The sequence below is a fragment of the Rosa rugosa genome, chromosome 2 (genome assembly GCF_958449725.1).
Source record: "Rosa rugosa chromosome 2, drRosRugo1.1, whole genome shotgun sequence".
NCBI lineage: Eukaryota > Viridiplantae > Streptophyta > Magnoliopsida > Rosales > Rosaceae > Rosa > Rosa rugosa.
In genome coordinates, this window is record NC_084821.1 from 16,943,985 (window position 1) to 16,969,220 (window position 25,236).

General features: G+C 38.0%; 2 protein-coding genes and 2 long non-coding RNA genes across 4 annotated transcripts in view; 3 read left to right on the forward strand and 1 right to left on the reverse strand.

Moving 5' to 3' along the window:
- LOC133729294 (uncharacterized) overlaps nucleotides 1-4,767 on the forward strand; it is a 5,452-nt gene extending 685 nt beyond the window's left edge. Inside the window, exons 4-5 of the long non-coding RNA XR_009856331.1 lie at nucleotides 656-722; nucleotides 4,458-4,767. This is a non-coding gene — a long non-coding RNA (uncharacterized LOC133729294). The remainder of the gene's footprint in view (nucleotides 1-655; nucleotides 723-4,457) is intronic.
- Nucleotides 4,768-12,252: 7,485 nt separating this feature from the next.
- LOC133727832 (uncharacterized protein At1g24485-like) lies at nucleotides 12,253-15,627 on the reverse strand. Its single transcript, XM_062155231.1, has 9 exons — nucleotides 15,549-15,627; nucleotides 14,747-15,266; nucleotides 14,081-14,562; nucleotides 13,827-13,959; nucleotides 13,668-13,736; nucleotides 13,507-13,578; nucleotides 13,340-13,411; nucleotides 13,015-13,250; nucleotides 12,253-12,588 (listed from the first exon to the last, which is right to left on the reverse strand). The coding sequence occupies exons 1-9, from the start codon at nucleotides 15,625-15,627 to the stop codon at nucleotides 12,392-12,394; spliced, it is 1,860 nt and encodes a 619-aa protein (XP_062011215.1). The 3' UTR covers nucleotides 12,253-12,391.
- A 1,162-nt stretch (nucleotides 15,628-16,789) lies between these two features.
- LOC133728704 (uncharacterized) lies at nucleotides 16,790-17,808 on the forward strand. Its single transcript, XR_009855969.1, has 2 exons — nucleotides 16,790-16,916; nucleotides 17,502-17,808. It is a non-coding gene; the product is annotated as an uncharacterized LOC133728704 (long non-coding RNA).
- A 6,734-nt stretch (nucleotides 17,809-24,542) lies between these two features.
- Nucleotides 24,543-25,180, forward strand: LOC133730447 (uncharacterized). The gene is made up of 3 exons (XM_062158033.1): nucleotides 24,543-24,681; nucleotides 24,830-25,000; nucleotides 25,104-25,180. Exons 1-3 carry the CDS (start codon nucleotides 24,543-24,545, stop codon nucleotides 25,178-25,180), a joined length of 387 nt encoding a protein of 128 aa, XP_062014017.1.
- The last annotated feature ends 56 nt before the right edge of the window (nucleotides 25,181-25,236 follow it).

Genomic DNA, 25,236 nt, shown 5'->3' on the forward strand with positions numbered 1-25,236 from the left:
TGGTGTTGAAGATTTGGTGATTGTTGTTGTGTAATTTTGGCCAAAAGAAAAAGAAAAGGAAGAAAAAAAGAAATGTGTTTATTTTGGAAGAAAATAAAGAAAATGAAGAAAAGAGTAAAAGTTGGATTAAATGAGTTTTACCTTGGTAAAGTGGTAAAAAGTGAAGAAGGTGAAAGTAAGGGTAAATTTGGTAAAAAGGAAGATGAAAGTGAAAGTGTGGAGGTAAAAGTCTTGGTAAAAGTGAAAATGTGAAAAAGGAGAAGTAAATGGGTAAAAGGAAAAGTAAAACTTTATTTATAATTATTTACTTATTTATTTTTAATAAATAAGAAATAATGGTAAATAAAAGAGTATTTGGTCAAAAGTCAAAGTCAAAGTCAAATGTCAAAAGTCAACTCTGAGAGTTGACCAAGGTAGACCGACCTCATAAAATGTGAGGATCGACTCGACTTTGGTCACTCGGATTGGTGAAAGTTTAGCGGAGCGATAATGACGTTTTTCCTTTTTAAGAAAGAAGTTAGTTTCCCAAATTGGTAAAAGTTGAAAGAAATAATTAATGACCTCATTGAAATAAAAAGGATTAGTATGTGCGATTACTTAAAGTTGATCATGATGTTTACCTGGATAATTACTTACAAACTAAGTAATGGTTTAGGAAACACGATCGTTAAGGAAGCTTAAGCGGAAAGCATCAGAGTGTGGAATACGCCGGCATTTTCCAGGTAGGGTGAGCTGTCCTGTAACAACCCGAAATTTTAATTATATATTAGATCGTGTGATAATATTTTCTTTACTAGCTTGTGTGTGTGTGTGTGTGTGTTAGCGTGTGTGTTCGAGAAGTCTATTACCTATTACATGTAGACTTGTGAGGAAGCTAGTTTTACTCAATTGGTTTAAACATTTTCGGATGAGACCTTATAAACCCAATCAATGAATCTCTTATTAGTCATTGTTCGTATCCAAGTGTGAGTAAGTATTCTATTTGGGTGATTATGCAAAGTTAGGAATTATAGGTGTTGATGAACCTGTAGACTAAGCTAGCTAGTAGCTTGAGGTGGCATCACTCAATTTATAGCTCAAGCTCTATTTATCCATCATTAAAACTTCTAGTCTACTGCTATCACATGGATATCCCCAGATTGTAGAAATAAAGTTTATCTTCTTCCTATATGTTTTTATATATAACCTTGGTCATTAAGTTATAAAGGGATAAGAGCTTTCATACCTATCTCTGCAATACTTACTGATGAAGGCTTCTATTAAGAGATAGGACTGTACAAGTATATCTATCACATGCTTGGTGATTAAGTCATTAAGTGATAGGTATGGACAAACACATCTATATGCAGATTTTATTATAATTGTTTTGCTTGATGGCCAAGAACCAGACTAGTATAAATAGGAGCTATCTACCTGATTCATATTCACTGTACAATAGAACATAACGTGAGACTGAGGGAGATAGAGAGAAGGGCTGGAGTAGAATGGAAAGAAAGAAAGAAACAGGAAGGAAACTAAAGAGAGAAAGTAAAGGACGTGAGGAATAGGAGATTAGGAGCATGAAATAAAAGAAGAAAACAAAAGAGAGAGACTAAGAGAGAAGAGAAGAGGAAAAGAAAGAAGAAACAGAATTAGGATAAAAAAGAAAAGAAAAAGGAGAAACATGAGATGTGAGACATGAGAGAGATATCTGAAGTGATCGAAGAAGGAAGGAAGAATTAGCAGGATTAGTTCAATAGATATTCTGATGGGATTCAAAGGTGAATTCAATCCTTTAAGCTATTCCAATTGTTATTCTTGTTATTATGTTTAGCTTAGCTCTTGTCTAAATGGGTTTAAGCTTCTGCACAATTAGTAACCTAAATGATTTTCAAACAGAATGCAAGCATAGAAACAGATTAAGATGATAAGAAAGTTGGTTTTCTTAAGGTGGGTGTCCTGAGTAAATTCTTAGGTTGCTATTTGGGTTAGATTTCTTATTTTGTCTTAACAACAAGAGGTTAGAGTGATCAAAGAACCTATATGCATCAGTTTAACAACCTTAGACTAAGCAGTAACCTCAAACATTAGTTTGTAGGCATTGGAGAAAGCTAGAACAAGTTTCTGCATTATAATCATTTAGTTAACTTTGAGCAACCATATCCTTTGATCTAGACTTTCATTTTAGAAATCATTTGCATGTGTTGAAAGCTTATAATGTAAGCTTGATATCTATATAGTTTCGTACAATTTCATTAAAGATTCATTGGTTAAGTTTGAGGCTAAAAACAGAGGTCTGCATTCTATAAATCAGTTTTTCTGAGTTTTTGACCCAGTTGAGTTTTTACTAAAAACTGTACGTTTAGGTTGGGTATTTGAAGTTGGTGTCTTCATAAAAGCTTCAGTAGACATCTTGAAGATCATTTCAGAATTGGAATCTCATAAAAAGGATTTCTCTAGATTAAATTATGATTTTTTGAAGTTGAGGGTCTGCATCAGGAAATTCTGCAATTTTCATTATGTTTCTGTTCGTTCCATTTCGTTTCCATAGTTTCCTTTATTCAAACTTGTTTAGGTCGACCACAAACTGAACATAGAGATTCTTATATTTTCAACAAAACTTGTGACACCACTTTCAGACTTTATTTCAGATACTTATGTCTTTGTGAAATTGGCTAGCCATATCTATTTTTCGTCATAAGAAATCTGCAAGACATTTTGGTTGGTTAGTTAGCACTTCAAATGAAATCTAAATGGCTTGAGATTTTAGGTACCATTTTCTTAAGACATAAGCTCGATATTGAAGTATGTTCTTTAGTCAGAATCATAGCTTTGTGTTTAAAATAAATTATCTGCTTATGCATAGGAAATGTGAATTGTACTTGGATATTTACTTTTTATATATATATGCAGGAATATGTATCTATACAATAGCTTGGAATCATGGTAGGGGGATCTGGGGAACCTCTACTCAATTATATTGTATGCATATATGTTGCCTGACATGTTTGTTATGGAATGAATGAATATTTGATGCAATTACATTGCGAAGTATATATTATCAATTTATGCATCATCCATTGAGTACATATGAAGTATAAGGGTGGCGATGGTGATATGTGTAATGTTATCGGTATAAGAAAGTTTGAAATTTATCTTTTGCGTAGTTGAGTCCATAACCTCAGCAGGTACCAGATCTCAGGTATGCCCATTGTTAATGCACAATTAGTATAGGATTGAAAGGGTAATTCGGGACTGGCGAAAAGGGCATGGACAAGATGACTAGCAAAAGAGGGTTAGGGGGATTGATTTTGGGTGGGGGTTAGTTCATACAGTTGGGTACTCTGAGTCACCTTCGTGGTAAAATACATGGTATGGGACATGTAGGCTCAGTTTATTCTGCTGTGTGAATTGACGGGAATAGAACATGCATTCATGCATACCATATGATGATTGTGTGGTTATCGTTTGTTTGAAGAGGAATAACTCCCTACTGAGCTGCAGATTGAGCTCACCCCTTAACAGTCTTGTAGGTTATTAAACACAAGAACTATGAAGATTAGTGATCGAAAGCAATTAGAGTTAGTTGGAGTTTTGCATATGTAAGATCATTATTCCGAAAGTGAGTACTCATAGTGATCTTGAGTTGGATTTATCCTTATACCGAAATGAGAAGTCAATTCCATTATCAAAGTGTCGATTTTATTTTCTATTCGTTTATTTTTATTTTTACTCACACCTCGGATTTCGGGAAAATATTTAAAAAAAAATTGACCCAAGTTCGGGGCGTGACATGTCCCTTCCTTGTTAGAGGCTTTTCGATATATGTGGAATGCTCTAGTATAATATTATGTTGCCTGCAAGTATGTTTTTGGTTGTTCATCAGTCGATGCCTCGTGATACATGTGTTTTCAAAACTGATAATTGTTGATTGCGAAAACCGAAGCTAGACTTGCATGTTGAGATACTGTACCCTTTGTATGTTTGTGTTTGTGACCTGAAAGTGAATGGGACCTAGACGCGTAGATTCCTAGGGATCCCACGGTGTCGATAACCGTGAACCTCCGGAGGGGGCTGTGCTCCTATGTTTGTTGAGAAAAGGTGAATACAGACAGTGAACCAGTCATAGGAGACTCAGAGCCAGGAAATGGACACTTTCGCTACTTGTAGTCATAAGGTCTACAGAGTAGTTGGCTGGTTCTCGAAGGATGACGAACCAGGTCGGTCACCGATTTATTTTGGTTTAGCCGGCAGGTAAGTATCTCGGAGCTCCAAGTTGTGTGAAGCATGCTGCATATGATTTCCTGAAACGAAACAACTATGATTGTTTTTGTTTGCATTTGTTTCACTTGATTTTACAAATGCGCGCGATCTATATTCTAGTAGCTATGTTTTACCTATTAGTTTTCAAACCTAACTAAGGTTGGGTCGGCTCCTATTGGGCTAGCGAGGACGAAATGCTCACCCCTACATTTCAGGTTACAACGAGGTCATTCCGGACGATTTGGATTAGAAGTGAGTCGTTGGCCGAGTCTGTGTATTGCTGTTCCTGTTGCTTGAAGTTCTTCCCATTTGGTACTCTATCGATTTACTAGCTTTTCTTTCAATGTTGAACTCTGTGAGGTCCGCCTACCTGGGAGCGCGCCTCACCCCGTTGTCTTATTGTTGTTGTTGAACTCCCCTTTCATTTCGGTTATGATGTAAGCCCCAAGGCATCACAGTGCACTTGCTCACTTTATTTTGTTGCATTTCCAGACTTGTTAATTTGAATGTTGGGTTGTTGATTTAAAGTCTTTTCTTAAAATTTTTTCTTGGTCTCCTATTTTCTAAAATTTGCATTTTCAACAAGCCTTGTAGTATTAAGTTGGTAGGTCTATGGTACGTCTACGACGTATTGAGCTCCTATTTGCTTAATATTACGGCGCTGTGGTATACCCATTCGGGTCGCCACATGGCCCTAGTGGTCATGGAAATAAGGTGCAAAGGGCACCGAAGAACCCTTCAGTCAAACAGGAAAGAGTTGATAAATTAGAGTTCTGAACAAGACCTTGATTTGATTATCGTTGGCCTATTAATAAATTTCATATTTTATTCTGAAGCAATGAATTCGTTTGACTTTTATTTACTACACAGATTTACATGGTTCGAAATAACACTATAAAGATGTAAAGCAATACATCTAGAAAAAAAATTATTAGAATGAAAAGAATACCATTCTACGCAAATAGAAATACTCTATAGAATATGAGATTTATTTTCAAATTAATTAACAATACCTCCCATTTATTTGTAGGAATGAATCGAGGAGAACTTGAGTGCTTAGTTGATAGTGGGACTACCCACACCATATTAAGGAATAGACAATTATTCATTGAATTAATAGCCTATAATTCCTCTGTTACTACGATGATTGGATTATCACAAGTAATAAAAGGGCGAGGAACTGCCAAATTTTTGCTGCCTAATGGCACAACATTTAAAGTCACAGACACTCTATATGCACTAAGAGCTAATCGAACCTTGTTAAGTTTCAAAGATATTTGTGCCAACGGTTATCATGTAGAAACACACTGTGAGAATGGAACTGAATACCTTTATATTACCTCTAATGAATGTAGAAGGAAACACATTTTAGAGAAACTTATGAGTCAATCTAGTGGACTGTACCTCACTATGAGTCGGATCATTGAATCCTATGCTGTCACCGACAATGAATTGTGGGACACTGACTCATACAAGCTTTGGCATGACCGCCTAGGGCACCCTGGTCGTGACTTGATGATCCATATTTTAAAGAACTCACATGGACATCCCTTCTTTTGAGTGAAAAATAAAATGGGAGAAAAATCCACCACACTGCAAGGTGTCGGTCCTAGTACTGTTCAAATGCAGCCACTGCCTTCTGAAGTACCAGAAGCACTACCTCCCTCCCATTATGCCTCATTGACTATTTCAAAGGCACATCACTCGTTTTGTAAAGCCTGCTCTTTAGCAAAAACATGATCGAGACCTTCCTATGCTAAAGACACAAAACAAAACATTTCATTCTTACAAAGAATACAAGGAGATATATGTGGACCTATCCATCCAGAATGCAGACCATTCAAGTACTTTATGGTTCTGGTGGATGCTTCGACACGCTGGTCACATGTCGCTTTATTGTCCGCAAGAAATGCTGCATTTGCAAAACTCCTAGCACAGATTATACGTTTAAGGGCTCACCACCCTGATCACCCTATCAAGTCTATAAGGCTTGATAACGCTGGAGAGTTTACATCAAAAGCATTTGATGATTATTGCATGTCTATCGGGATCGATGTAGAGCATCATGTACCCCATGTGCATACACAAAATGGTCTCGCAGAAGCCACCATCAAAAGGCTACAGATGGTGGCTAGAGCATTGGTTATGCACCAACCTGCCTATATCTGCATGGGGTTATGCAATATTACACGCAGCTTTACTTATTCGTTTCAGACCCACTGCTAGCCAACCATTTTCTGCGTACCAGTTGGTAACTGGATATGAGCCTGACATTTCACACTTACGCATATTTGGTTGCGCAGTATATGTGCCTATTGCGCCCCCACAGCGCACCAAAATGGGTCCTCAGAAACGATTAAGTATTTATGTTGGATACGAATCTCCAACGATTGTCCGCTACTTGGAACCCTTGATAGGCGATCTCTTTACCGCTAGATTTGCGGATTGTCACTTTGATGAGACAGTCTTCCCGTCGTTAGGGGGAGATAGGAAAAAGGATTTTCCAAGGGAACGACAAGAATTGTCGTGGTTTGTCCCCACTCTGTCTCATTTTGATCCCCGCACTTCATAATGTGAAAGTGAAGTGAAAAGAATAATCGATCTTCAGAACGTAGCAGATTCGATGCATGATACGTTTACTGATATCTCAAAAGTGACGAGATCACATATACCAGCTGCAAACGTGCCTGCAAGGTTAGAAGTCCCCAACAAGGGGCACAGAGCCGCAGATAGAGGCGCTGCAACCACACTTAGTGGAGGTGTGGTTGATGTCGTGGCTCCCCAAAGGAAGAGGGGGAGGACACTTGGTTCGATTGACACTCACCCAAGGAAGAAGAGGGCGAGTAAGGCACAAACCGATCCATTAATCATCAATGTAGAGAATCTCTCTCATGAGATTGTCTCTGATTATAGTTATGTCCATGAATCAATACTGGAGGACGCTCCGATGTTTGAAATGATTCCAGAGAACAAAGAAATCTCAATGGATTATGAGAGTGCGTATGAGTTGATAGAAAGATCTTCCATACACATTGATGATGTATTTGCATACAATGTTGCTCAAGAAATCATAGAGTACGATGATATCGAACCATGCTCTGTTGCAGAATGTCAACAAAGAGCAGATTGGCCTAAATGGAAAGAAGCAATCCAGGCAGAACTAGATTCTCTGGCAAAGAGACAGGTATTTGGTCCGGTAGTGCTAACCCTACCAAGTGTAAAGCCTGTAGGACATAAATGGGTCTTTTTCAGAAAGCGTAATGAGAAGAATGAAGTCCTGAGGTACAAGGCTCGCCTTGTGGCGCAAGGTTTCTCACAACGCCCTGGAATTGACTACGAGGAGACATACTCTCCCGTAATGGACGTTATAACGTTCCGCTACTTAGTTCGCTTGGTAGTTTTCGAAGGAGTGGAAATACAGCTCATGGATGTGATTACTGCATATCTCTATAGGGATCTTGATTCAGAGATATATATGAAATGAAAGTGCCTGATGACCTTACATTACCCAAGTCAAGTGACTCTAAACCACGGAGTGCGTTTGCAATTAGGTTGAAATGCTCACTTTATGGATTGAAACAATCCGGGCGGATGTGGTATACCCGTCTAAGTGGCTACTTGATTGGGAAGGGATATAAGAACGATGAATTATGCCCCTGCGTATTCATAAAGAAAACAAGTTCCGGATTTGCAATTGTAGCAGTATATGTCAATGATATAAACATAATAGGTACTCTTGATGAAATAAGAGAAACTACGAGCTACTTGAAATCCGAATTTGAGATGAAGGATCTTGGGAAAACTTGATTTTGTCTAGGCCTTGAACTAGAACACCGAGTTTGTGGAATACTAATCCACCAGTCTGCGTATGTCCAAAAGATGCTCAGGCGATTTAACATGGACAAAGCACATCCTGCTAGCACTCCCATGATCGGTCGAAGTTTGGATGCAAACAAAGATCCATTTCATCCAAAGGAAGATGACGAAGAGGTGTTGGGAGCTGAAATTTCCTATATATCTAAGTGCAATAGGCGCATTATTGTACTTAGCCCAATGTACTCGACCAGACTTTGCATTCTCAGTGAACTTGTTAGCTAGATTTAGCTCAGCGCCAACGCAACGTCACTGGAATGGTATCAAGAACATTTTTCGATACCTAAAAGGAACCATTGACTTGGGACTGTTCTTTTCCTACAGAGAGACAAGAGGGACCGCAGATGGAACTGCAATCCCTAAAGGAAATGTTGATGGCGAAAGCGCCACTCACTACACGGAAACCCCAAATGACGTTTTGGTTGGTTTTGCTGATACTGGGTACCTCTCTGACCCACATAAAGGTCGTTCCCAAACTGGTTATGTATTTACCATTAGGAACACGACGATATCTTGGAGATCAACCAAGCAAACCCTTGTGGCTACCTTCTCGAACCACTCAGAGATCATTGCTCCACATGAGGCGGTTCGTGAGTGTGTATGGTTAAGAGCTATCATTACACATATTCGAGGGACTAGTGGTTTGAGTTCTACCACTGAAGAGCCTACTTGCATTTATGAAGATAATGCAGCTTGCATTGAACAGATGAAGCTAGGATATATCAAGGGTGATAATACAAAACACATATCGCCAAAGTTTTTCTACAATCAGCAACAACAAGGTCCTCCTCAAAATTCAAGTGAATCAAGTAAGGTCTGAGGAGAATGTGGCAGATTTGTTCACTAAATCATTGCCTAAGGCCATATTTGAGAAACATGTGAAAAGCATAGGAATGTGAAGACTTTCCAAGCTCCTTTGATTAATGTAAGGATCAGGGGGAGGTGTAGACGTTAGGGGGAGTCTAACACACACATGTCATCCTCAAACGTAAAAGGTGCGTTGTGCTCTTTTCCTTCGACTAAGGTGTATTTTTTTGTCCCACAGGGTTTTTATTGTTACTTGGCAAGGTTTTTAGTGAGGCAACAACTCATGCACCATTTCGTCTTTGACTTGGCACAAGGGGGAGTGTTAAAGGAAAAGCACATTATGTGCCTTCGTCAAAGAAACTGACGAAAGAGGGAATCAAGGAATCGCAATCACATCACAATCAACATTTACTATCATTATTGTAATTGATGTTAATCGATATTTCCATTGTAATTCCATCCCTATATAAAGGGGCTATGAAATGAAATGAGTAGACCAATTCCAATTCACATTTTACTTTTACAAACAACAAATTATTGTGTCTTTATTCCAAATAAGTAGTTAATTAAGGTCTAGAGGGACGATCTGGATAAACCTATCTAAGTCGATACTAAACTCATTAAGGTCTAAAGGGACGCTCACCGGAAAGCAAGCCTAAAACGAGCAAGAACAACCTCGCTATTCTAAGGAAAACTCATTCATCTAGTCTAATTTGTCAGCACGCCATTGTGGTACAAATAACAACTAGGTACATCTTAGAACAACTCATAGAGGTTACTCCAACTCTATAAGCAGGCTTGTAACCAGATGTCTAATAGCAGAGACTTAAGAAAATACTAGCTCCTCCCCCTTGGGTTGGAGCCAGCACCGTCCTCAACCTCGTCAGGAGCCAACAACCTCGGCAACATGTTGGTCTTGCTCTTCTTGTCCATTGCAGTAGACTCAACCAGCCCAAGTTTGAGCTCAAATATAGGCTCAGAAGCCCAAACACCCCTCATTCCAGGTTTGAGCCCAGGCCCAACAACCTAAGCCCAAACCCAGGCCAACCTAGCCCTCTGATTCCAAGCTGCCTCTGCTGCCGCCAGGCCCTTCGACGGCAATCTGTGCCACTCCTCCATCAGGTGTCGACCAATGATTAGCAGAGTCCGGTAGAAACTCCTCAACCTGTACGATTGATCAAATTATGCCACTACTAGTCGCCAATCAAGCCTCGACGTCAATTACCTGTGTCTCGTCCCACTCTTCTTCACCGTTAGTGCTGAGCCTTGGCTTCCAACAAAACAGATCCCCCTAGAATCGGAGACCGAATCCAGAGATCCAAATAAAAAGCTCTCTCCACATTCTGCCTCCGTGCTGCAGCCACCAAGACAAGCCGGAATCAGTCCGACTTTCTACTGCCACCAAACCCACGCTAAACCCCACACCCAACTTTACCGCAACCCATGACGATCTCGCTGGGCTAAAACAGACAGTAATCCGGAAAGATGCTGCCGCACTAGACTCAGAACCCTAAGGCTCTGCTAGACTTTTTGTTAGTTGAGACTCTTGTTATTATCCTGAGATGTTTACTTAATGTTTATTATGTTTTGGAGTTTAGGCATAATGTCCTCCCTCCTTGTATTCTACAATTTCATCAATGATTAAGGCTTGAGGGCAGCCGGACTGGCTCTACTTAAAAAAAAAATAAAATAAATAAATAATGGTTTTCATCAGTACCATTCACTAATTCTTATGATCGAATGGGGGTTAAAACTAAGGCCCCGTTTGGAATTGCTTCGCTTTTAAAAAAAATCAGTTTTTGTTCAAAATTTTAGATTTTATTGTGTTTGGTAAATAAATAAAAAGCAGATTTAATTTATAGGTCACTGACAGCAGATTTTAGAAGCAGCCTAGAGGTTGCTTTTAGAAGCTGCTGTGGATCAAAACACACTCTGCAGTTGTTTTATGTACTGACAGCACTTTTAAAAATATTATTTACCAAACCCGAAACTGTTTTAATTGACAGCTGATTATTCTCACAACACAGCAGCAACAATTTTTATTTAAAAGTCTCAGCAATCCCAAACTAGCCCTAAATTTTATAACTTCAATTATGGATAAATTGAAATTATCGTGTAGTGATAGTGATTTTTAAGTGGTGGGGGTGATAAAAGGTGTGTGTAGGCGGCAATGGTGGTGGCAACAATGATAAGGGTTGTGGTGGGTATAAACCTAACCACAGTATTTGAACATGACTGATCTTTGTTCATGTTGACAAATCCATGCCAATTTTCAATGGCTGCGAGTATATGCACTCACTGAGTCACTGCACTTCATACTAATTTTCTCTTTCCAAACTCCATTGACAAACACATGCACATGCACCTTCCCATGCTGTGTCATTCTTCATAAGCTTTATTAATTTGATCTTCACGACTTCACCTACTCGTGATGGAGAGCAACTGGGAGGAGGTTTGCTTTGTTTAAAAGACATTGAATCATTGTAAGCAATTGATCATATTCCCAGAGTGAAAACTTTAATTTAATTCATTGATAGCATCATTCCTCCAAGTTGATGTAAATCATGCATGTAATACATGTATTTCATGAACAGATCGAGAATACACTATGGCATTTCGTAAAGATCCATAATTACCATGCTATTTTAATCCCACACGTCCTAGATACTAGTGATTGAATCAATAAATAATTAAATATAAACAAATAAGTATAGTATAGCTAGCTACAAGTCTTATGCCAAGAAGATCATCAAAAACATAAATGGGATTTGGCTCTTCTTTGGTTCTTGTTACATGGTGGCAATTAATCTGCAGCTGTTGACCTCTTCTCGACATTAATGTATCTCTGCATAAAACTGTCAATGGATCGAGTTCTAGTTTCAACTCCACATTGCCGAGCGAAACCAATTTTGATGAAAAGCGAGTGCAGAGAAGATGGTCGTAGTTTGGCAATGAGGTATTGGGTTTGAAGAGGAGAGAAGATGGCAAAAATCGCAAAATAAAAATATTCGGTTCGAGGCAAAAAAGCAATTATGGAATGTACTTGGTCCTAGATGAGGTGCATATATAGCGGTAGCCTTTCCAATTTCAAACTTTCGTATAAGTATCGAGATCAACTTCCTCATCCAACCTAATAGAATTGGAATCCAAGCATTTTGAGTTAAGTAGTTGGAACATCGAAGTTAGAAAGAAGCTAGCGTAATGGAATGTTTCATCAAGCGCAATGTGGAATTCGAGCTAATTAAGTAATTAAGGTACTTGTCAGTTACATGAAGTAGACAAAGCTTTTCAGCTAATTGGCTTCACAACTAGTCGTGCATGGCATGGGTTCACAAATAATATTTATTCGAGTGCTCTCAACTACTTTACACAGACTTGGTTAAAAAATTTCAAGCACTACGTACTAAAGAACACAACTTCGGTCTTCGGCTTTAAAAACCCATATAAACAAAGGGTGAAGATGAGTGACTCAATAATGCAATCGCCTATCGTCTTGATCTTGTACATGTTCTGGGGTTACTTGTTGCTGATAGTCTGGGGTTGCCTGCTCCTCAACGTTGACCTCGTACTGGTTCATCACAGCTTCTCCGAATTTACCCGCCATTTGCCCGTTCATTTGCACCCCTTGTTGAGCGCTATTAGGCATGTTGGCCACACCAATTTGTCCTAAATGCACATAAACAATGTGTCACAGCTTTCAGAGCCAATTATGAATTTAGTTACAAACACGGCAAAAATGTTAAAGATCATCGCTCGTCCACACGGAAGAAGCCGGTGTGGTTTATGTATGTGGATCATATATAAGGGATGCCTTGAGATTTTTTAGGGGCTCGAGACAAGCTAATGGAATAAAACCCTTGTGCATATATTCAAAAGAAGAGTCCTAATTTTTTAATTAGGTCAATTGTTAGGGTAATAAGGTTGTCTCAATATACCCTCTTCAAGTTTTCATTAACTTTCTTTTAATAAACTGGTTTTAGGCTTTAGCTGGTACTTATTAAGGCATAGGTGAGGGTGTTTCAAGTACTATTTAAGGCACTGTAGTAAAAAGGATCATGCATACTATAGCCCAGGGCAAAGGTGCAAGCTAACCTGTGCCGATTGCTCCGACGGCTGCTTTTCTTCTCTTATTTGAAGTTACTACACAAACACACACTACCACAATAACCCAGAACGCCGCAAAAGCTGGAATTGCTATTCCAAGAATTAATGGTAGTTTGCTGCTTTTCTTCTTAGTGCCACTGCTGCCTGATGAAGAGGGGCTATCATTGCTAGCAATTGTCTTACAGGACTCGCCAGAGGCACATAGATTAGGATTGCCAGAATCCCTTTACAACAAAAAAGAGAGAAAACTTTGGCTAATCAAAGAATTAGGAGAAAAGTAAACATATATATCAACCCAGTAATTTATACTTACTCTAACTTCAGCTTGGTATTCTTTGATATTGTGGAGGGTACTGGTCCACTCAGTTTATTGTCTCTTAAGTTCCTAGAATCATAGGAAATAAAATTCGGGGTCAATTAAATAGAAACTAGAGTATAAAACGTATTACCATATATAAGTTAGCTAGGAGAGAGCCTTACAGTTCTTTTAGATTGGGCAAGGTGCCAAGAAAACTAGGAATTGCTCCACTCAGGCTGTTGTTGTGCATGTCTCTGCAATATTTCAAAGGAAATTATGAATGTGAAATTGTTAGATTAAAACTATGTATTCAATTTTTTTTTTCTTTTCCTATACAACTTACATTGTGACAAGAGCATCCATGGAACTGAAGTCTGGAAGTTGCCCAGATAGACCATAGCCATTCAAATACCTGATAATTTCAACAATGAAATATTACAAACTAATCTATTAATATACAAAAATGTATAAGAAGAAAGTTTACTGAGTAAAAGAAAATTACAGTGCTGTTACTCGCGGTGTGTCATCAGTAGTACAATTGACCCAGTCCCATGTATATGGAGATGGGAGGCAAGGGTCTCCAGTCCATTCCTGTAGAATACTGAACTTTCCTTGCAATGCAGCCAACCCTTCAACTGAAAATTTACCATATAATAGGACTTCATTAAACATCTTTGCTATTTGTTCAATGTAGTATATATATGTGTGCATATATCATCTGTATAGCAAAAAACGAGGACCTAATTAGTTACTTACCATCTTTGCTATTTGTTCCCTCTGTTAGTGGCCCTAGAAGATAGTAAACTTCCATGGCATTGATCAGAGGAGGCAGCGTCGAATCAGTGGTGGCCACCAGAGAAATTGAGGTCTTCGAAGAGCCGGTCCTGTTTGCAATGTACATTTCTGTCACACCTCCATAGATGGGAATGATGGGATCTGAAGGAGTCTTGTCATCAATGAAAATCTGAAAGGATCTGACATCAGTCGACGAATCAAGTAGATTCACTTCAGAGAAGAACATGGTGATGTAAATGGGGACTTCAGCACTTGGAAGACCATTGCCAATTATACCCAATGGTTGTGATGTTTTTGAGGTGGTTATTGCAGTTTGCATAGCTAGTTTTGGAGGCTGATCTTCCACAATGCCATCAATTCCTGGTGCATCACTTGTGACCTTCAGTATGCCGGTGACATCCCCTGATGGATCCCAATAACGATCATAACCATCATCTGGATACCTGAAAACCCCACATAGAGAGATAATTACAGTCAATGAATTTGTCACAAGAAATAAATTTAAGGATATTGATAGTGTACGTTACCAAGATCTTTTCACAACGTAAAGCAATATAGTCAAACTCGGTTACGTCCGTTTCACTTAATTTTTGGATATTTAAGATCCAACATTGCTCGGTTACATACCTTATAGATTTAGTTGCACCAAAAGCAACCCTCCTTGTATTTACCATCATATAGCTCGACTCAAAATGAGAGTACATTGTTGGATCCAGGCCCCGGATCTCAATCGCGGATATAAATGGAAACTGGTTAGGCTTAGATTGAGCAAGACATAGCTGTATAGAGCCGCTTGTTGCGACATATATAGCTTCAAAATAAATAACATCCTCAGCTGTAGTCTGAATTCTGTCAAAAAAATTCCCGTCCAAAAGAACATCAAAGGAAGGAGGAGCTGATTTTTTGTCATAGTTTCCGTAGTAGAAACTTCCACGCACAAGAAACTGAGCTCCCTTTTCTGCATCAATGGAGTAACAGTTTTTCTTCCTGGTTGTAAACACTCTCAAAGTGCTCATTTCTTGAGAGACTCCATTGGGGATCTGCACCACTTGAGACTTGCCGTTCTGAACAAAGGCGTCATCTCCAACCCAGTTGATCGAATTTTTATCGGTGTAGGAATCAGATGACCCGCAATCTATGCTCAGAACTACAAATTCATGCAAGAAGAAATTCAAATCAGTTCAATACAAAAACTGATGAATGAAATAAAAAAGGACAAGGAGTACTACTAATGACTAAATGTGAGATACTTGATTAGTAAATATGATACAAGTAATGTATCAATAAATATGATTCAGATAATGTACTAACATAATGTCTTACTGATCACATTTTTCTCTGAGTGATTATTTTAAATAGATGAGCTTTATATAGGTCTCTGTATCTATAACAGATATAATCAGTAAATGTGACTGAAAGATTGACTCACAATTATCGGCTGCCAATGCAGATAATAGAGCTAGAGCTAAAAGTGGGAAGAGTAAGACTACTACGGAGCTACTAGCCATGGTGAGCTATGCACTTGGGGATGCCATGCAATTGAGATAAGACTTGCTATATATAGACTACAGAGTGAGGGTGCTGACCCTTACATAACGGGGTTTGACTTGCGAAATTTCGCTGGCCAATGCTACTAGTGCATGTGGCTTGATTTTAGGAGTTGAAATGTCTTCTCCTTTGTAGTTGTGATCAAGTAAGTACGAGTTCATTTTAAAGACTGGTACTACACCAATAGGAATACAACGTTGTCTGTTCAAGGTTTTGAGGACTGATTCTAATTGGTACCAGAGCTTAAGCTCCTCGACCCTGAACTGATCAGATTGGGGCTCTGTTGACCTTGACTATAGTTAGAGCTCTCAATGATATGAATCCAGGAATCTCATGGGAAGAGTCTACTATCAGAACCAAGGAAGTAGTCAATATCAACGGCTGTCAAGAAATTTGGAATATCTGCCAGGGGAAAAGAGCTGACTTTGTGAGCTATATACTATGCTTGTACAGAGTGAAGACCAAGCTTCGTGGAGATCAATGGGCTTGATCTTCTTATAATCATTGCTTAGGTAAAGAGTTGACAAAAGAATGATATACGTGCACCAATATGGAGACGAAATTTTAAGAATGCATTCACACAAGAGAGAAGCGGGATCGAAATGGTAGGAATACATGTCTTGCCACTAGACTAAATGTAAGAGAAGAATATAGGTGATATTGCTGAGTAGGTGATATTGCTCCTTTGCTGCTTGTTTTGCATTGATTATTGTTCTTCTTAAACTTCAATTTTTTCATATTGGCACACAGATATATCAACACACTTGAATGATATCTCAAAGAAAATTCTATACATCATCTGAAAATGGAAAATAAAAATGCATTTTAATAAATAAAGTTGGAAAGTGAAATGAGGAAAAGAGTGTTGGAATAGGGAGAATATCTCCGCTGTTTAACTTGATTCAAATAGAATCCAAATAGTTCATTTAAACAGATTCCTAGTCCTCAAATATCACTATGTAACTGTGAAAATAAGTTCACAACTGGCAAAGAAAAATCACACTTGCAATCTTTGAAACAATTGCTGCCGATGCATGTATTCTCAATCAAGCACCTGTATATTTTAACATCACTTGTCATATGCCCAAGCAAGAAGGTAGGCACTCGAAAAAGTGCATTGATTATTCTATCTAATTGCATCACTCTCAACTTTTAAGCAGATGCTTAAAGGAGATCCACCACTTTCAAATTACGAGCCTCATGAAACAGCCAAATTTGTTGCAGAAGGACACACCCCTGAACCGAAAAAGTAAGCCAATCTTATCTTAGACTGAAGCATTTTCGTTTTGGTCATGGCCTTTTTTGAATTCTCTGCTGTCAGATTCTTATTTACACTAAATGCATGACCTTTTACCTGCTTTTTTCTCCGAATTTGGGTAAATGATGTTCCATGAAATATGGTTAAAGTGAGTATCTATCTCCTCTTTTGCATATCTCAGGAATGAGAAAAGGTTGTTTTTATGTTTGAATGACTGGAGTTGTATCATTCAGATAATGTAACTGCAAAGGCTTATGTCCTTGGTGAATAATGCAAGGGCTATAAAATCTCTTACACCAGCAATAATGTATAGCCACACCCTTTAAAAGTAATTACTGAACTTGGCATATTAATATGTTGGATTGTTTAGGAAATTAGGACTGGTTCTGTGGATAAGTGTCATATGATTTTGTGAATTCCAATATGTGTTTGTTTAACAAATGCACCAAGCTGTTTCTTTTATAAAGAGTTGCATAATTATCCATTTGGTCATGTTTTTCATTTGAGTATGTGAAATGCACTTTTTGCTGATTCATGTGCTAATTATTTGACATTTTGTTTGGGTATGCCATGTAGCAAATGATGAAATGAAAGTCGCTGAATTGAAAGCTAAACTTGGCAGTGAGATGAACAAAATTGAAGGCCTTTATTTCTGGCAAGTCTTCCAAGCTACTAACATTTTGGCGACCAAATTTGATCTGCTGAGCGTGGTTTCTTCCCATGTTGCAGAAAAGGAAAAAGGATTATGTTTTAAATCTTTTAGAGCATGACACCCATGGCTTATGAACTATAGTATGTAAAAGCTTTCCGGTAACCATTTATAGTTGTTCCAACAGTGACTGTAAGTAAGAAACTAAGAATACTCAATATTCTTATAATTCCAGTGGTTTGTCTCATATTATGTAACGTCAATGCATTATTATAAAACCCGCAGCAACGCGCGGGATGCTGTTTCTATAAAATCAACTTGATACCTAAATTTTACAAGTGATCAAAATGATACCTAAAGTTTTAAAAACAAATGTCAAAATCCACCTCACAAAGAACTGTGTTGACGACCAAACAGAGCCGACCCAGAAAACCACTTCTCAGACGAGCACAAAGATACCATCTTTGCTGCAGAACCAAGGTTAGCAATTGAATTTTCAGGGTATTGACTCTTCGAGATGATCGGTTTTAGCACTCAATAAAAACTGTTTTTGTTTTGTGTTCGACCAATACAGAGAAAGAGGCGAGACGAAAGAAAGGGAGAACAGAACGGGGAAGAAGGAAGAGACAGACTGGAAGCTCTTGATTAAAACCAGACAAGTGGAAGGTATTTGTGGCTTTTTGAGAATTTGATTTGAAATTTCTTCTGGGTTGTATATTTGATTGGTGAAGGATTGGATTTGAAATTTTTTCTGGGTTTGTTATAATGTTATTTAGAAAGAAACAACTAGAAAAGATGGAGGGGCATATTCGAAATAAGGAATCACAACGTTGTTATAATGTTATAATGTTTTTTTCTGGGTTCTGTTGTTAGCTTCATGTTATTTTATGTATAGCATATAATCTTGCTCTTTAATTCAATCCTTAATTGATGTTATTGTATGATTAGTGAGTCATCTACTTTTGGAATAATTAGTTGGCATTTGTATAGCTATCTCCACTATGTATTTGTTCTGATGCAAATGAAACACAGGCCTAGCCACCTATAACATATATATGTTATAGCATTCCAGTTTGGTACGGCAATCACAAATAAGAACTAAATTATTTTTATATGCTCTGCTACTTTTTGTGATACAAGCTTTTTATTAAGGGGCCGTGACCACTTACCCAATTTCAGCATGAACATTGCCCACTTGCTCCACCATGAGTTTTTTAACCCCATTTACCCAATCTAACATCTATTGACAGTTTTGACCTTATTTTTATTATTAAATTACAATCATCATCATCTCTCTCTCTCTCTCCCTCTCTCTCTCCTCTTACCCCCATGAACCGAGTCCACCTCCATCTCCAAACGGAGGCTTGCTGTCTCAGTCACCGTCGAGCTCTAGGATCACTCTTACCCCCATGAACCGAGACCACCTCCATCTCCGATCGGCGGCTTGCTGGCTCAGTCGTCGTCGAGCGATCTAGGATCATGGATCAGAGCTCGTCCTCCATCGCCGGAAATCTCTTCCTCGAAGCTCTCCATGGATTGCCGGAACACGAATCATCGTCTCTGAGTCATAAACCGGTATACCACCTTCGCTGCGACGAAGATCACGGCCTTGCTGGTCATCAAGTGCAAACCGGAAGGATCCGACCCGGTCATATTGGCCAACGCCTTCGATACCTCCCACTTCGGCTACTTCCAGAGGCCCAGCGTCAATGAGATCATCGTCTTCGTCGGCCGCATAGTTACCAGACGCACCCCTCCCGGTCAACGCTAGCTAGTCCGTCACCCTAAAACATGCCCCGACGACTCCTGCATCTGCCTCACAGTCCGGTGGGTGCCCAGATCAATTCCTGGGTGCCCAGAGAATTTTTTTTTTTTTTTTTTTTTGGTATACTGGGTTTTTTTTAATTTTTTTGGTATCTGTAATGTATTCATTTTGGTTCATTTGAGGGCTATAATATGATTATTGGAGGGTAATAATATGATTATTGGGGCAATAATGTGATTATTATGAGACAATAATATGATTATTGGGAGGCAATAATATGATTATTGGGAGACAATAATATGATTAGAAATTGATCAATTGTGCCTGTAGTGTATTCATTTTGGTTTTGGGAGTTCATACAATTCACTGGACGGCAATAATATGATTATTGGAGGCAATAATATGATTATTGGGGGGCCGTAATATGATCACTGGGGGGCAATTATATAGTTACTGGGTATTATTAGGGACCGATCGCCGGATTCCGGTCACTGGTCGCCGGATTCCCGTCACCGATCTCAGGATTCCGGTCACCGGTTGCCGGATTCCGGTCACCAGAGTCCTCTGTCGGCCACTAGTCACCGGAGTCCGGCAAGGTATCCAACAACTTCTCTCTCTAAGTGAGAAAGAAGGAGAGGGCAAAAAAGTCCCAAAAATAAATAAAAATAATAAAAAAAGAATTAATTGGGTAATAGAGAAATAATCCCTTAGAGTGTTTTGGGTAAATGGGGTTTTTAAACTCTTCGTTGTGCAAGTGGGCAATTGTTAAGCTGAAATTGGGTAAATGATCATTTCCCCTTTTATTAAAGGTTTAGTCTTTTTCTATAGTTGTAGACTACTTTGATTGAAGTCAAAGTTTTGGTCCATTGTTTGTGCCTTGGTCATTTTCAAACGTGATGGTTGGTCATTGCCCTCCAAACAGCATGTTAGTTTATAGGCCACACAATTAGAATGTGTTATACCCTTAAACTCAGCATCCAAGCCTCGAACTCTCTAACGTCAAATAATGACTCTACTCACACAGAATGGGGTACTTCCTTCCTTATTTTTGTGTATGCTATTCGTGTATAAATGTCTACATAAACAATCTAGGAGGCCGAATACATGGTGTTCAGATGTGATTTTATTTTGGTAATAACCAATATGATTTTATTTTGTACTCATCTTATTGATTATTCAGTCAACAAACCAACTTAAGAGGCCATATACATGGTCTTCAGAGATGATGCTTTTTAGTTAAATGATTTCACATAGATGTTTTTAGTTATGAATTTTGATGTTGGATATGAACATTGATCTACATCTACTATTTACTGCCAAATTGCTGCAACTAAAAAGTACTAATGCCTTGCGTATTAATTTCTTCTAAGTTTAAGGGCAGTTCCTTATTTATATTCTATAGAGATCTGATATTCTCATTTGTTATCCTTTGTCTTTTGTTAGTTCTGTCTTTGTTGCACCTTTTTTGTCTATTGTGGAAATTTCAGTGCAGCTGTTTCATGATGTATAGACATTAAGTTTTGAAACTGAAAGTTCAGCTTTCTATTTTTATTTACTGTGTAACTGTTTTCTCTCCAGTTGCACCATCTTTGGTTTAAGGCAGAGTAGCAGTCAGGTGCTTTTTTTTCTATTGGTTATGTTCAGATTAAATTAGGTGAATAAGCTATTCCGTCTTTGTATGTTATTTAATTGAAAGTCTATCAGAACAGTCATTCTTCTCTTTTTTCTTTTTTTCTTTTCTGCTTTCCGCTTTTGGAATTACATTTTTGACATTTCATTAATCAGTTCTACTCTTCATGGATAAGCAGCTGTTATTCCTTCTGTTTTTCCTATAGAATAGAAACTAAAGAGTTTATTCGTTTGGATAATAATAATAATTGTACTAGCAGACTCTTAAAGGAAAAACTAAATGATAAAAGAAATTAATAACTTTCTCAGTTAGTTTGTCGACTTGATTGTTACCCTATTCAAAATCAGACGTGCACAGCTTATGGCCATCTTTGTAGCATCATGGAAATGCTTTGTCTCCTACTTGGCTTTCAGTCTTTCACTATTCTGTTTTTAATGGGGGTTTTGGCGTTATGCTTTACTACATCAGCCACAAATATAGAGTACAATTATATGAGGTTAAGAATCTTGAGTTTTTGAAGTTACTACAAACAAGATTGTACACAATTTCCACATTTTTCACAGTTAACTACTGTTCTCTCTCCTTTTTTTTTTTATAATTTTTTTTGGGCTAATTACTGTTTAGCACCCTGTGCTTTTGGTCCAACATCAATTCAGTCCCCCGACTTCCAATTTCATCAAAAACACCTCCACACTATTATTTCTCCATCCAATAGGCCCATCCGTGATAAATCAGTCAATTTCAGCCGTTTAGGTGCTGACGTGGCGATCCAACTCAGCCCAGGTGGGGCCCACACAGAAATGAAATTCCCAAACTGACCCTGGCAACCAAATATGAAAAAACCAAAATAAATTCCAATCTTTGAGGTTGGGGAAACTCGAACCCACACCAACACCTTTCATTTGCGAAGGCCCAACCACCAGACCACTTGCATGGTATTGCAATATTACAAACTAAAATAATATATGTATAATAGTTTAAAAAACTCTCCTTCTCCACCCACCTCTCTCCTCCTCTCCTCTTCTGCAACCCAGTTCGACCCTTCCGCACCAAAAACCATCAAATCGCTCTCTGTTTCTTCTACCCTCTACACCTTTCCACTTTGACGCTTTCAGGATCTGACGTCATCACGCCGGCGATCGTGCCAGAGATGATGGAGGCCATCGGAGGCATCTCTTTTCCGGTCGTGTTCTGCGACGGCGAGAGCGAGTCGGAAATCGGAGACGTCGTGATTTACCCGGCGATAGAGTTCAAGCGGTTCCAGGCGGTTCTGAGCCAGAAGATCGGAATCTTACCGAACCAGTTCTCGGTGTTCATCTCCTCGCCGGAATCCCACCGGCGAATCCCCGTCACGAGCAAGATCAACTTCAGCGTGATCTGTCGCGAGACCAACTGCTTCTTTCTAGTCGTCTTGAAGTGGACCAAGCGCGAGCGTCGCCGGAAGAGGAGAGAGGTGGGTGGAGAAGGAGAGTTTTTTAAACTATTATACATATATTATTTTCGTTTGTAATATTGCAATACCATGCAAGTGGTCTGGTGGTTGGGCCTTTGCAAATGAAAGGTGTTGGTGTGGGTTCGAGTCTCCCCAACCTCAAAAATTGGAATTTATTTTGGTTTTTTCATATTTGGTTGGCCAGGGTCAGTTTGGGAATTTCACTTCTGTGTGGGCCCCACCTGGGCTGAGTTGGATCGCCACGTCAGCACCTAAACGGCTGAAATTGACTGATTTATCACGGATGGACCTATTGGATGGAGAAATAATAGTGTGGGGGTGTTTTTGATAAAATTGGAAGTCGGGGGACTGAATTGATGTTGGACCAAAAGCACAGGGTACTAAACAGTAATTAGCCCATTTTTTTTTATATAAATTTCAGTCACGAGGACATCAATGATTTTCAAATTTGGTTCAACATAGATATAACTTGGAATTTGATTCAGTTGGCTTTCCTTATTTTGTTTTCCAATTTAGACTTTCTCAAAGCAATACTCAATTATCTGAAATGGTTGGGACAACAAGACAGTTAATTAGTTAAAGATAGGTTCACGAAATGGTTGTCTTACTTTATATCAGTTTATTGTGAATTATGATCATCATAGTATCGCGTAATCAAAGAGGCTATTTAATCATACTTAAACTGCATATAGATGGTCAAATTTTAAGTGAACGATTAAGTGACTTAAACTGCATAATTAGTGGTGTAATTGGAATTTGCGAATACCAAGATTTATTAACACATTAGTATTTCAATGTATTGCGTACTTCTAGGATGACACAGTCTTAGTTTGTAGGAGAAGATTTCTAAATTATTTTTGTTCAGGTCAAGTGAAAATTTATAATGGTCAAATGGTTTGGGGTGGTGATCAAATGTTTTCTGAGTTTATAGTTAGTTTTTGTGGTTTTTGTGGTCATATTGCTTGAACTTGCGTTAATCTTATGGAGTTTGGTTGGAGATGTCTAGGCATTTGGCAATCATGATTGATTTTTGTTATGTTTGTTTTTTCATGATTTGTTTTTTTTATTATTATTTTGTCTCTTTTGCAGATTCTATGCAAAAAAGTCTCACTGTGATTTTCGTGCCACTGTTCCTTTGTCTGTTATTTAGTGCTATCTCGATCTACTGTTTTGATTCAGGTAGAAAGTATAAACTTTATTAGATAATTGTTATTTTAAAGATATCATTTACATAGCTATCGTGATATTGGATTCTCTAACTGCTACTATTTCATAATGTAGATTCTGTGAACAGTGTGGCATTGAATTTTTCAACTGGTTTGAATTCAGGTATGCATTTTAGAGAAATGTGAATGTCTGTTTGAAACTTCCCAAGATATATTAATGTGAAGTTGATAGTGAAATAGTTTATAAGGGAATGAATATAACCAAAGTCATCAAATTTCATTTACTTTGGATACTTTTATATAAATAAATCATACAATAGATGGCAACAAATTGATGAGCAATTGAACAAGATAGCAATAAGTTATTCAGCAGTTAGAAAGTAGAAAACAGTAAGCACCTTCAACTCTCTAAAGTAGTTTCTTCACTTTCTGCTTACACTAATCACAGTGTATATTCAGTTTTGAGAATGCAAGTTTGTGAATAGCAAAAAGAGAGATAAATGTAAGAAGAAAAGAAGTAACATAAAAAACTAGAGCAAAGATTCTCCAGGAAAAATAATATATCTCACTTTGCTCTTTTGTACACAAAGCATTTATAAACAAACCACAAGCGTAAAAGAAAGAATATAGGTTGAGACAGTAGTAAAGACCTGGATCTTGAGTAGGTTAAAAGTCTTCGTCTTTAGTTATGTCTCCCATACTGTTTGAAGTGGATGGAATGGAATACCTCTCTTACTCTCTCACTCTCTCTCTAAAGTTCAAAAGTATAAAATTGATCATACTGGTATTTCTTTTTGACAATAGCATGTGTTTTTGATTCATGAACTGGTTTTTGGTATATGCTGTAATGATGCAGTTTAATTTTTTTTGACTAGAGGTGTTAAGAGTTGGTTCTTCTTGATTCATCAAACATGCATTAGAATCTGTCACAGTGAGTTTTGATAAGCAAATTAGATGAGGCAACAGAATCGTTCCAATGAGTGTAATCATCGTGATAAGCAAATTAGAAGTAATGAACAAGATCGCGGTGTGATTGTAAATCAGATGTTCTTTGCTGATCAAAACTCAGATACTAATAGTACAACTGCTATCGGTAATTCTCATAATATTTAATAGTTCTTCTCAAGATTTGTAGTTTTTTGCAATTCATATAAACTCTTAAAATCAAGGATGTAATTGTTTTTTGATAATAATGGTGCAGTTGTTTCATTCTACTAAAACTGTGGGTTGCTTGAATACAGTAATGGCAACGAAGAGTGGAAAAACAAAAATGAGGAGAGTTTTACAAGATGATGATGCAGAGAGTCAGAATGCTGGGGAACTAGCAAAGAGAATACCTGATGAACAAGATTTTACTGTTGTTTCTCATATGGACACTGATTGTGAAACTATATCAATAAAGCGAAGACAGGGTAAGTAAAAGTGTATTGATAATTTTTTTTAGTTTTGATGCATTATAAAGAAAATTTTAGTCATAAGAGCATTAGTAAAATGATAATTTGGTTTATTTTGCAGTTCAATTGCAGAGTTGTCAATACCTTTTGATTCATGGTGCATCATGTTTGATTAATTTCATGGTGCATCATGTTTGATTAACTGATTAAGTCTTATTTATTTCTTTAGTATCTGTTTCATTGTATGAAAACTG

Excerpts from the sequence above, each read along its gene's own strand:
- LOC133727832 (XM_062155231.1), bottom strand. The coding sequence starts at position 15,627 with ATGGCTAGTAGCTCCGTAGTAGTCTTACTCTTCCCACTTTTAGCTCTA. Across the intron at positions 15,267-15,548 it reads TGCATTGGCAGCCGATAATT|TTCTGAGCATAGATTGCGGG; the intron begins GTGAGTCAATCT and ends ATGAATTTGTAG. Across the intron at positions 12,589-13,014 it reads CGTCGGAGCAATCGGCACAG|GACAAATTGGTGTGGCCAAC; the intron begins GTTAGCTTGCAC and ends ATGTGCATTTAG.
- LOC133730447 (XM_062158033.1), top strand. The coding sequence starts at position 24,543 with ATGAGGCAACAGAATCGTTCCAATGAGTGTAATCATCGTGATAAGCAA. Across the intron at positions 24,682-24,829 it reads TAATAGTACAACTGCTATCG|TAATGGCAACGAAGAGTGGA; the intron begins GTAATTCTCATA and ends GCTTGAATACAG. Across the intron at positions 25,001-25,103 it reads ATCAATAAAGCGAAGACAGG|TTCAATTGCAGAGTTGTCAA; the intron begins GTAAGTAAAAGT and ends TTTATTTTGCAG.